At 32.3% G+C, this 13,124-nt stretch overlaps 1 protein-coding gene across 3 annotated transcripts; it reads left to right on the forward strand.

Annotated features, from left to right (window-relative positions):
* The first annotated feature begins 1,213 nt into the window (after window positions 1-1,213).
* Window positions 1,214-7,294, forward strand: LOC145034685 (putative polyamine transporter At1g31830). 3 transcript variants are annotated; one of them, XM_078983166.1, is made up of 3 exons: window positions 5,137-5,270; window positions 5,544-5,583; window positions 5,685-7,294. In XM_078983166.1, exons 1-3 carry the CDS (start codon window positions 5,245-5,247, stop codon window positions 7,149-7,151), a joined length of 1,533 nt encoding a protein of 510 aa, XP_078839292.1. In that variant the 5' UTR covers window positions 5,137-5,244; the 3' UTR covers window positions 7,152-7,294. The 3 variants fall into 3 exon arrangements, with proteins under 3 accessions (XP_078839290.1, XP_078839291.1, XP_078839292.1); XM_078983164.1 differs by lacking the exons at window positions 5,137-5,270; window positions 5,544-5,583 and adding an exon at window positions 1,214-1,714; XM_078983165.1 differs by lacking the exon at window positions 5,544-5,583 and having other exon boundaries at window positions 5,128-5,270.
* The last annotated feature ends 5,830 nt before the right edge of the window (window positions 7,295-13,124 follow it).

Below are 13,124 nucleotides of genomic sequence, written 5' to 3' on the forward strand. Positions count from 1 at the left end.
CATAATACTCCCCCAAGGACCGAGAAGAGATTTTTTTGCCAACTTCGACATAGGTTTACGATCCAAATTGTGAATCCATCTGATAATTCTGCACCTAAGTTCATATTTTTCTGTCTTTAATCTCCAAATCTACTTGGCTAAAAGATCCAAATTAACTCCTCTGAGCGACCCGATACCTAAACCCGCATCTTCCTTTGATGTCAGTACGATTGGCCATTTAGCCCGATTAATTTTTTTCTTTTCATCGTTTTCCCCATAAAAATATCCTTCTAAGTTTTTCAATGAACTCAATAACCGCAAATAGGAGCTTTAAACAACGACAAAAAGTATAAAGGAAGACTTCCAATAACAGATTTTACTAAAGTATAAAGGAAGACTTCCAATAACATCTTCCTTTGATGTCAGTACGATTGGCCATTTAGCCCGATTAATTTTTTTCTTTTCATCGTTTTCCCCATAAAAATATCCTTCTAAGTTTTTCAATGAACTCAATAACCGCAAATAGGAGCTTTAAACAACGACAAAAAGTATAAAGGAAGACTTCCAATAACAGATTTTACTAAAGTATAAAGGAAGACTTCCAATAACATCTTCCTTTGATGTCAGTACGATTGGCCATTTAGCCCGATTAATTTTTTTCTTTTCATCGTTTTCCCCATAAAAATATCCTTCTAAGTTTTTCAATGAACTCAATAACCGCAAATAGGAGCTTTAAACAACGACAAAAAGTATAAAGGAAGACTTCCAATAACAGATTTTACTAAAGTCAGACGGCCGCCAAAGGAGAGCGTTTTTGCCTTCCAATTGGAAAGATTGGCTTGGACTCGCTTGATAATAGGTTTTCAATTTTTCATTAGACTCATATTTGCTTCCACTGGTACCCCTAAATAATTGAAAGAAAAAGAAACCGCACCACACGCAAATAATGATCACTAAACTTTTCAAGAAAAAAATTTAATTGTTAAACATTAACTTTTATAATGTTTAAGAAAGTTTATAAAATTTAATACGTTATAAGAAAATTTTACTAAAGCTATATACTAATTAAGCCTTATCAAATTCAATGTATTATAAATGCTTTTGTTTTATCGGTGACGGATAAACAATGGTCATCTTGAAAGCTCATATCTTTGGTGCCACGTATGCTCAACTTCAATTGACGTCTTTGACCCAAAGATAACATCATAAATTCATAATAGAAAATTCCTATAAAAAAACCTGAAAACCCTTCGCAAAATCCCAATCACATATGCCGATTCCCCCAACCCTCTCCTAATACCATAGTGTGGAGTGTGGACCATCATCAACCAAATCCCTTCTTCCCATTTCTTAATGCTTACCTTGCCAATTGCCATCGTTCTCAGTGCATCACTACACGACACTGCTGTACTACCAAATCAAATCCTCTCTCTCACTGCATCAGATTTCCACTAACTAAACCGAATCGAAACTTTTTGTGTCCTTTGTTTAATGCTTTGATATGGCGCCAACGACCGCTATATTAACAACACCATCAAAACGGAGCACAGAATCACCTCCGACTCTTTCCCCAGCCGATCCTACACCTCCGTCGATTTTCCCGGCAAAAACTTCCGTCGATTTCACCAACAAAGTTACAGTTGCCGATGGAGGAAAGCTTAACGCTTCGACGCCTGAATTATCTGCCAAAAGCTCCGTTGAAGGCACCAACAAGGTCAATGTCGACGGTGATGAGGTAATTCATTTTTTTTTCTTATTAACTATTATTTTATTTGTTTCTTGATATGCGTGGCTTGATTTTGATTGTTTGGAAGTTAGGGGTCAAATATTTATTAAACATTAAATGCATTTAGATTTGGGTGAATTTTTATATTTATCATTAAACATGAACTTGTGCTATAGAATTAATGGGACATGGAATGATTAGATTTTTGGAACCTTAAAGTGAAATAAGCATGCTCGTATGTGGGCTTTTTATGATTGCAATCAATTAAAAAACGATTTTCGCAACTTTATTGTTCATACTGTTCAAACAAATCTGCTTCGCAAGCAATTGCATTAAGCATTTACTTGTAAGATTAATGACTTATTTGTATCATAAAATTACTATGTTTCGTTAATTTTACAGTGAAGTAGTCTTTTTTTTTTTTTTTTTTTTTTTTTTTATAATTAAATTACATAATAATCTTTAAATATGTTTCATATTATCGTAAAAACGTGAAATTTTGTTACACAAACAAGATATTAATTATTAACCCTTAATTATTAATGCATCGAGTTATTAACCATTAATTATTGATACATGGGATGTGGAACTATTAGATGATTCGTACTATATCAGTATATTACATACATTTTTATCAAGATTATCACATTTTATAAAAATAAATCCAATATGACGCACATAGCATTAGTCCCTTTCAAGAAATCGAGTATTTGATATGATAACTTAAATATATTTTTTTTTTATTTCGGATACTAAAATTTTATTGGATGATAAAAATGGTAATTTAAATGTGGTTAGTGAATATATAAATATTATTTTACATGAAGAATGTAATAGGCCCGACCAAAATGGACTTGTGGGGGGCTACTTGAGAGTCATGATATGATATTATATGGTGATAAGGTCAAATTGTTGCTTAAGCGTGCAACTGCATAAACTTTATTTATTTATTTATTTTTTAATTTTTATCGGTGGGTTGTTGTTAGAATATTATTAAAAGGTAAAACACTTTATCAACATGGTTATTATTATTATTATTTTTACTTTAAGGAGTTATTCTCCGTGCGTTGATTGTTGACATTTTTCTTTTTTGTTAAAATATGTTTACCCAATTCATGTTAGAAACAGTATGTACGAAGTTCATGACTAAAAGTCTTAATATCATATTAAAGTATGATATGAGAAAGTAGTTAAGGAACATTTGAATACAAGCTTGACCCTAGTGTAGTATCGGGTTCCAGAATATGTGCAAATTCGATTGATGATGAGCTCAGATTCATGCTCATTATCAACATAAACATGAATCTAAGTTGATTAATTCATCGCAAAAGAATACTAAAAGAATACAATATTGTTCATTAACTTTTGAATGATATAACCTTTTTTCGTATGCTTATTTGGTATGATGATATTTTAAAGTGGTTTTCCACTTAACATTTGGTGTTTTTTTTTTTTCTTGAAATTCAGTATTTTTCTTGTTTGTTCTTCTCGGATAATGTTTTCTAAAACCATACATTATTTATAATTAGGAAATACATATTGAATTTGTATAGGAGTAACATGATTTATTTTAAAATTGAAATAGATAAATCTCTTTGAATGCACATAGCTCACCGTTCTTGAGTTGTAAAGTGAAAACCACTCATTTGGTCCCCTTATGGACTAATTCGACATTAACTTTTAAGAAATCAAAAAGTGAGGACATTCATACTTCCCAAAGCAAAATCCATTTTTGAAAATCTATGATGACTTTATTTGATTAAAGTAGCCGTGATTATGAGTGTTTATATTTATTTATTTTTTCAACATATGTTGTTAATAATATTGCATTTAGATATATCCTCACATTTTCTTCTTATTCATATACTTTTTATTAAATTTTAATGGAATTAGTAAATAACAATTGATATGGTTTACAAGTCATGTTGTTTTTCCATTATCTTATTATCTTAAATAGACCAAATATCTTTGTTATGTGGTTGGTAATCAAAAGAAAAACATAATCGTGACATATGTTAAAGTGTGTTTGTTTTATAATGCGTGCGTATTAATATGTTCTTTTCCCTATTTTAGAAAAATGGAAACAAAGTTGATTTAAAATAATAGGTGATTTTTTTTTTTTTTTAATTTTTTTTGAGACATTCCCCTCATACAAATCTTAAATGAAAACAACCTTTTTTTTCATTAATTTACTCGGATTGTTTGTTTTGAAAACAGAAAATGTTAATTATTTTAGTGTCACTTGGTCAAGATAATGTAATTGAATTTACAAATACCAATGAAGTTTATGTTTTGCTTTTAGACAAGTTAGGAGGTGCAGATTGCACACTTGTATAAAAAGAATTTGATTTCGGTTTGACAGAATGCAATGGTCGGGAGGAGCCGTCCTAGAGGGGTGTGAAGTAGCGGCCCAACCCGAAAATTAATTTTCATAAGGAAAATTTTATGGAAAATATTATTTTCAATATTTAATGTTGATTGATCTCATCTTTGGTAATCTTAAGAATTCAAAAGGCTATAAACCGTTAGTTAGTGGTCTCATATCAATGTCTTGAAACAAGATTATTCTCTAAATAATTATCCTCATAATATGTATTTCGTGTAACCTAGACATAAAGTCGAAATACATGTTCGAAAAGTGATCAACCGATCGTTCAAGCAATGCTATTAATTGATTTCATAATTGTTCAGTAAAAATATCTGTTGTGTAATCTTCAATTTACTTGACAATATATAAATCTATGATTTGGATTTACAACCTTTAAGTTGATTTGTATAAATCAAACAATTAACATAAATGTCAAGCAAATAGAATATATAGCAAATTTTAGTTTTTTACCTCCAAAATTTATGTAACCGTTAATATTAATCGGCAATTAGCTGAAGGGAAGTGATCCGTACACAACAGATTTTTTACTGTTCATATTTTCGTGTAATAGAAGCCCATTTTTGCTATGTAATTTTAAAGATACCACAAAAAGGGAAAGACGTTCATTATGAATTTTGCAATAATATAAAGAATTTTGTAGTATATACGTATAGCAATTCCACAATGTTTAAAAAGATAAAGAGCAATTTTTCGTAATATAAGAAGAAGTTTTTTGTGATTTATTTTTGATGAGTGACACTATAAACAAATTTGACACCAAATAATAAATTTTAAAATATAATGAGCTTTTTTAGTTTTTAATATTTTTTTATTGGATCATCCAAAATTAAAATGGATGTTACAATAGATTACAAAATTAATAACTAATTTCGTAAAAAACGAAAAGGTTTAGATAACGACAGATCCTAAACCGATATAGTAAACTTTTAGAATTTACCTTGAAATCTAGAACTGTAAATCTAGAACTAGTGGAGTTTGGACTCATTAACGCGTCCACTTTAACCTTAATTCATCACCACGTGCTCTTTCCATTAGCCACGCCCCCCCCCACCCCCATCTCTATCTCTCTTTCAAACCCCTTCACCCCTTCCACACGCAAATCAACTCATCAGATAGATCGATCTACCACGACACGACCCCCACCAATATCATGAACAGATTCCGCTCAATCTCGCGGTTCGTATTTAACTCCTTACCACACTCCTTCTTCCGATTCGTTTCTGCAACTTTTGATTAAATAACTGCAAGTGTTGATAGTGTTAAGCCCTTTGAATGTTTGATTGAAGCAGTAACTCTAGTTCACCCTAAATTCTTAATCATGATTGCTGCGGAAGCAGACTAATGTTTATTAGTTATTATGCTTAATCGAATGCTTGCTTGCTCTAGTTTCACTTTCAATTTAACGTGAATTCAAGAAATTATAACGATTTCGCTTTGTAAAATTTCTAGGTTTCGCATGAAAAGGGGGTTAGGAATAGGAATGAACACGGTTAATGACTTTCTTAATTTTCTGTACTTTTGCTTATACAATCACCAAGCTGGTGTTATTCCACTCAACTGACTGTCTTGATTTTCATTACTTAAATGCAGAAATTGAAGAACGCGGATAATAGACACCCATCTGTCGCAATGGGGCATAACAGCGATGTAGAATACATCGGGATTACCGAATCCCCATCTCCTACAAGTCTTCCTACCAACAACAACAGCAAAAGAATCTCAATTTTGCCCCTAATTTTCCTCATATTCTACGAGGTTTCCGGCGGACCTTTTGGCGTCGAGGACAGCGTCCGGGCTGCCGGACCTCTTCTAGCCCTGATAGGGTTCTTGGTGTTCCCATTCATATGGAGTGTCCCGGAAGCTTTAATAACCGCTGAAATGGGTACAATGTTCCCGGAAGACGGTGGCTACGTCGTTTGGGTGTCATCGGCGTTAGGACCTTATTGGGGGTTTCAACAAGGCTGGATGAAATGGCTTAGCGGCGTTATAGACAACGCCCTGTACCCAGTTCTGTTTCTTGATTATTTAAAATCCGGCATCCCAGCTTTAGCCGATGGCTACCCTCGAGTTTTAGCCGTTTTAGCCTTAACAATCGCTCTCACATACATGAACTTCAGAGGTCTGACAATCGTAGGGTGGGTCGCTGTTCTTTTAGGTATATTCTCCTTAGTTCCTTTCGTAATTATGGGTTTCATTTCAATTCCCAAAATAGAACCACAAAGATGGCTAGTGGTTGACTTACACGTAGTCGATTGGAATCTCTACTTAAACACACTCTTCTGGAACCTTAATTATTGGGACTCCATAAGCACCCTCGCCGGAGAAGTTCACAACCCAAAGAAAACCCTCCCAAAAGCCTTGTTCTACGCCTTAATCCTAGTTGTCTCCGGCTACTTCCTCCCACTCTTAACAAGCACCGGAGCTGTCCCCCTCCACCGCGACCAATGGACCGACGGATACTTCTCCGACGTGGCCATGATCGTTGGCGGCGTATGGCTGAGATGGTGGATTCAGGCGGGTGCCGCCATGTCAAACATGGGAATGTTCGTCACCGAAATGAGCTCCGATTCCTTCCAACTTCTGGGTATGGCGGAACGCGGGATGCTTCCGGAATTTTTCGCGAAAAGATCCCGATACGGGACCCCATCGGTGGGGATCTTGTTCTCGGCTTCCGGTGTGATCTTACTTTCATGGCTGAGCTTTCAAGAAATTGTGGCGGCTGAAAACTTTTTATACTGTTTTGGGATGATTTTGGAGTTTATTGCTTTTGTGAGGTTGAGGATGAAGTATCCGGCAGCGTCTAGGCCGTATAAGATTCCGGTGGGGACAATTGGGTCGGTGCTTTTGTGTGTTCCACCGACGATATTGATTTGTGTTGTGTTGGCGCTTTCTTCGATTAAGGTTTTGGTTGTTAGTATGATTGCTATTGTTATTGGGCTTGGGTTGCAGCCGTTTTTAAAGCATGTTGAAAAGAAAAGATGGGTGAAGTTTTCGACAAGTGCTGATTTACCGGAGCTTTATAATGCTCATGAGAATAGTGAATCTTTGGTTTATTAGGTCGAAAGGTAGACTGCCATCGGTTGGTTGATTTGGGTGTGGGTTGTGTGTAATGTGTGTGATAGTAGGTTGTCGTTGGCGGTTTCCGGTTACTTTTTGTTATTGGAAAAGCTTTTTTATTTAATATATTATTGTTTTCAACATGTTTGGAAACTGTCTACAGGAATTGGTTAATCGTTTGATTTTTGGTCATGCTTCAAGCATTTTCTTTTAACTTGTCACTAAACGATGTTAGATGATTTTTCCACAAACCGTATACAACTAGTGTTATACCCATCCGGTGGACAGATCGACAAATGTTAAAACAAGAAATTGATTTTAATTACTTTCTTCTATATCGTCATTCGAAATTGATTTTAATTACTTTCTTCTATAGCATCATTCTTTCATTTGTTCTTGTATTGGCAATATATAAAAAATTTCCATTCTTTGAAAATAATTACGTACTGGAACCAATGATCAAGTAGATTAATCAGCTTATTGCCTATACTTTAGACATAATTTATTCATACAATATTTTATGTATAAATTATAGAAAAAATAGCAACCGGCTTTAATTTCTTTTCTTTTATGCACGGTTTTGGTAAAAGTAGAGTGTTATTAACTTATTATACCTCAAAAACTTATGCTATTATAATCATTTAAGACCGGAAGACATGGGGTAGAGTGTTATTATACCTCAAAAGGCTTGATGCTATTATAATGACAAGGGATGATTCCCTTATTTTTTGTGGGCCATACAATTTTTTTTCTTTATTTTATTTTTGTTCACCTAAAACCCAAGAAATGAATGGGAAGCTCCTTTTATTATATATATATATATATATATATATATATATATATATATATATATATATATATATATTATACTCATTTTGTATGAAATTAAAAATCATAAATTTTGATATATTTTTTTATATTTTTTGAGTAGGTATATAATTTTATAAATATTAAAAAAAAAAAAAAAAAAAAAAAAAAAAAAAAAAAAAAAAAAAAACCAATAGCATGGAGAGAGAGAGAGAGAGGCACCCCTCCCCCACCTCTTTCCTGCGGGTTGCTTCCCTCACCCAAGGGATGGTGTTCCAGTGTAAAAGAAGCTTTCCTCTCCCCTTTCACGTTATGATAGCGTCCGGCTTAAAACGCAAATATTAGTAGGTGTCAAATAAATTAATTAATTTTAAAACACAAAGTTCAAATTAAATTTATTAATTTTAAAACACAGTTTTCTTTTGACTTATAATATATAGTTTATTATCAATTATTCATATCAAGTTCTTACAATTGATTACAATTGAAAAGAAATGTGTTTATCATCCTATAAATACCATATATAAAGCTTTTATTATTATTATTATTATTATTATTATTATTATTATTATTATTATTATTATTATTATTATTAAGTTTTTAAAATTTGACAAAAGTTGTAAATTTTTCTAAAAGATATATAAAAACATATTTCAATCTTTTACATAAAAGTTTGTTTGATTAGAAAAAAAAAAAAAACTTATTTTTTTGCAAATTTAGACCCAACATTTTCTAACAAATTTTCAAACTTCATGAAAATGTTCTTTCTACTTTTTTTTTACAACTTCATTTTTACACACTTAGGCTTTTACAATCTCTTTCTACTTCATAAAAAACAATATAAAAACATGTAAAATTGGTAAAACAATGTAATTTAAAAACACGTAAAATATGTAAAAATAAAGTTGTAGAAAGTCATGTAGAAACGGAGTTGTAAGAAAAATTATTAGGGAGATTAAGACAATTTTGTAAATAAATAATTTTTTTTTTGTATCTATATTAAGACAATTGTGTAAAAAACAATATAATAAATATAAAAAAACTTATTTTAAAAAAGTTGGTATTGAATTTTGATGTGTGTAAAACCAACTAGTTTTAATCCTACTAACTTAGACACAAAATAAACACACGAAAGGCAGTGTGACTATCGATTAGTAATATAATTCAAGCAAGTAGGGTATCGAACACAGGGAACGGTAAACAATTAAAATAAATGCTAATATTATCTAAATAAAACAACTAATAGAAAGGGGGGTTTTCTCTAGTTTTGCAAGACTAGAAACTTAAACAATTAACTAAAACTTAAACTAAGAAACTAAGAGCTAAGCAAATAAAAATCAACTAAATTCAATAATAAAGAGGACTTCTGATTAGGTTCGACTCATTTGTTCCCATGGATGATTTCAATGTATCGGATTAATTCTTCATTGGCTACCGACTAAGATGATTAGTTTCACGTTTGCTATTACTAATCCTTAGGAAACAAATTAACTCAAGCAGTGGCCAGTTGTCTAAATCAACGGATTTCCTAGTTATTGATTCGGGTTAAATAAGACTTGTAATAGTTAATCAAATTGGTGATTCAATTAACCTCTTGTTGATGGTGTATCACACAAGCTCACACATTAACTTACCTATCTTCAAGTTAATTCTAGTTTCACATTCGTTATTCCTAGACATATAACTATGTGGTCACGTAAATCATATGAAATTAGCAACTAAGAGATGTTCATACAACTTAATTACTAATTTATTAACAGAAGAATAGTTATTGTTAACACATAAGGTTCTTTAACAAGCTTAATAAAACATAATCACCAATTAAAATTAATCCTAATCAAATAATCAATCCATGTTCACAAATTCATCTACCTAAACAGAAGTTATGAGTTTTTAACTCATGATTACAGCAGAAACAAGCACAAAAACGAAATCAATTGGTAAAAACATAGTTCAAACAAGAGATTAGGTAAGAGTAAACTTGATTTTGACTTGATTCTCCTTAAAATTGAATGTAGGGTTGATTGCCTTGCTTCCCACGCTCCAACAGCACCTTTAGTCGACAATTGGCCTCCAAGGGTTCATCTATACGCTAGGGTATCGATCTGAAAGTCCCTTTATATAGATTTTCACAAAACAGGGGCTACTCGGCGAGTCCATTGACCTACTCGGCGAGTCCATCACTTAAAACCCGTGCGCGACAAGTCAGCGCGTTCAGAATCGCGAAACTTCTGACCAAATCGGCGAGTAATCGACCCTACTCGCCGAGTAAGTTTCGAATCAGCATTTTCTCAAAACACGAAAGTCGTCCGAAATTGTATCTACTTTTCAGAACATTTTGAATCTCGTCAATCGGAGTTACGGTTCATGAGATATGGCCAAAACACTGACGAGGGGTCAAGCTGTCCAGCAACATCCTTCTTTCTTCAAAATCCAAGATCCAAGCTTCCAATAGCTAGTTCCGCTTCATTTTCCTTTCGAGCATGTCTTTGTTGCTGAAAATGAAATATTTAATCTAATTAAGCACCTTTTGTTCATTAAATGAGATAAAATCAACATAAAGTATTAAGATAATGCATGAATTTTCTAACTAAATATGTCCATATCAAATTCACAAAAGAATAGTGGTTCTCTAATAAAAATTAATGTAATATGCAAAACCTGTTACAACGGGTTATATGGTGTAATGGATACATATTTAAAGTTAAATAACCTTGCATCTCCAAAGAAAATTAACGGACTTAATAAGAGTAATAGACGATAATAGTCCCATACTCCATTCATTTCAAGAAGTTCTTTTCTTTTGCATGTCACTGTCGAATTCCAAAAAACATTGCTATAATAGGCTAAAAATTGGGTCAAATTTAGCACAAAATCCGCATTAGAAGAGATTGCAATAAGAAAATGAAAATCACCAAGATTCTTGAATGCATTCTAAACATGTAGTATTTTTGGACAATTAAACACAAATATGGAGATCATATTAAAGACAATAGACAAAAGTGGGACAATTTCTATTGAAATCTTGTTCTTGATTACAATATATCTTCCATTTAATGACTTAAATGGTTCCCATCAAGTCAGCAAGAACTATACCTCAATCTATTTTGCTTTTCTAATGGAAACAACAATTCCACTGTGGAATCCATATTAGTCCCTTAGTCCCTGGAGTCACAAATTTTAGCTTCTTCAAGAAAGCATTATCATCATTGGAGCAAGTTGGAGATATAGTAGCCATAACAACAAAATTATCTTGATTCTCAACATCAATTACATAAACCTTGTGAAAAACATCCTTAAGTTCCTCCACCAATGTTGTATAGAACACTTGATTCAAAGGAACAACATGGAAAATAATAGGGCTGTCAAATCGGGCAGTCGTGTCGTTTTTTTGTCTAACACGACACGACAAGGTTTTGTATAACACGAACACGACACGACTCGATGTCGTGTTTTTTTCATTAACACGATAACGAACCACTTAAAACACGACAACACGACACGAAACGACAAATATAATATTACATAACTATTAGTGTATTTCATTCATTCATATATATATATATATATATATATATATATATATATATATATATATATATATATATATATATATAAAACAAGATAAAAACGACAAACACGAAAAACCCGACAACCACATGCTTAATCGTGTCAATTTCGTGTCGGTTTATGAGCACGAACACGACACGACATCGTGTTTTTTAATCTTGACACGAAGACGACACGAACACGAATTCAAATTTTCATTTCGTCTCGATTTCGTTTCTTTTCGTGTATTTTTGTCGTGTCATGTCATAAATTGATACCCCTAGAAAATAAGAACACCATGATCATCAAGAAGTGATCTCAAACTTTCATAAAACATGTTTATTAACAAATTCTGGTGGTGGAGTACTAAACCCATATTTAGCATCAATTGGATCCAAATCAACAAAAATCACATCAAATTTAGGATGATACTCTTGTGGTGGAGTACAAACATGGCTCCTGTGCTTTTTGATTTTAACATTGTTTGATCCAAAACCGAAGCCTTTTTCAATTTTGGTCTCTGGGGTCTTGAAATAAGGACCAAAATCAGAAAGTTGTAGGGACCAAAACTATTATGAACCCTTGGAAAAAAGGACCAAATTGAAACTTTTTTCAGTTTTGGTCCTTATTTCACTGTTTCATATTGATTTTGGGTCATGAAAACTTGAAATAAGGACCAAAATTGAAACTTTTTTAGTTATTTTAAGGTTTCATATCGATTTGGTCCTCAGAATCTTGAAAAAAGGATCAAAATCGATATGAAACCTTGAAATAAAGACTAAAGCAGAAAGTCTCAGGGACCAAAACCGACATGAAATTTTGAAATAAGGACTAAAATTGAAAAAGAGCTCAATTCTAGACTAAACACGATGTAATCAGAAAGTTTACAAGGACCATTTTTTGTAATTGACTATAAGTTCATTTAGCAAACTAATGGGGATTGATCATCTCTATTTAGAATCTCATATTTCAAATTTTGGTTTGTTAAATTTTGTGAGTCTGAATATAATAATAAGAAATTTACCAAGTCACCATTAATTTGAGATTCAAAGCACATTATGAGCTTCCCAAAGCTCGCAAAAACAGTAAGAGGAAATAAGATGCCAATTTTAGTCTAAAAAAATAGTTGATTGAACTTTAAAGCACAAAGAGATGAATACAACATATTTATAACTTGCCTTAAGGCCTTCCCTAAATCTCAACAAAAGCACTGAAAAGATCCAAGCTGCATACTGTAAGAAAAAAGATACACATCATTTCCAAAATCCATGCTAGATTTATAAATGAAATAAAAAAATGGAAATTGAAAAACTTGCCTGAAAGAGCGTTGAAGATTGTGAAACTGATGCCCTTAATAATGTGTATGATAAGTAAGCTTTGATCGAGTCAATAAAGGTGAAGTTCTTAGTAGATGAGTAACTAACACCCTCTAACAACCCCTGGAAATTTTATAATTTACAATATGACAATAAATAGGACAAATAAATTTTATCCAAAAAGGATAATGCAAGAAAGAGAAGCGTACTTTCATTTATTTGTGTCTTATAGTATCCTACTTTTATGTTTTTCTTATTAAGACATTACACTTAGATAATTTTACCTAATTATAATAGTGAA

The sequence above is a fragment of the Lactuca saligna genome, chromosome 3 (genome assembly GCF_052625555.1).
Source record: "Lactuca saligna cultivar CGN05327 chromosome 3, ASM5262555v1, whole genome shotgun sequence".
Lineage (NCBI taxonomy): Eukaryota > Viridiplantae > Streptophyta > Magnoliopsida > Asterales > Asteraceae > Lactuca > Lactuca saligna.

Bases quoted from the DNA above. Each gene is read 5' to 3' on its own strand.
- LOC145034685 (XM_078983164.1), top strand. From the start codon at position 1,481: ATGGCGCCAACGACCGCTATATTAACAACACCATCAAAACGGAGCACA. The intron at 1,715-5,684 runs GTAATTCATTTT...ACTTAAATGCAG, and splicing joins TCAATGTCGACGGTGATGAG to AAATTGAAGAACGCGGATAA.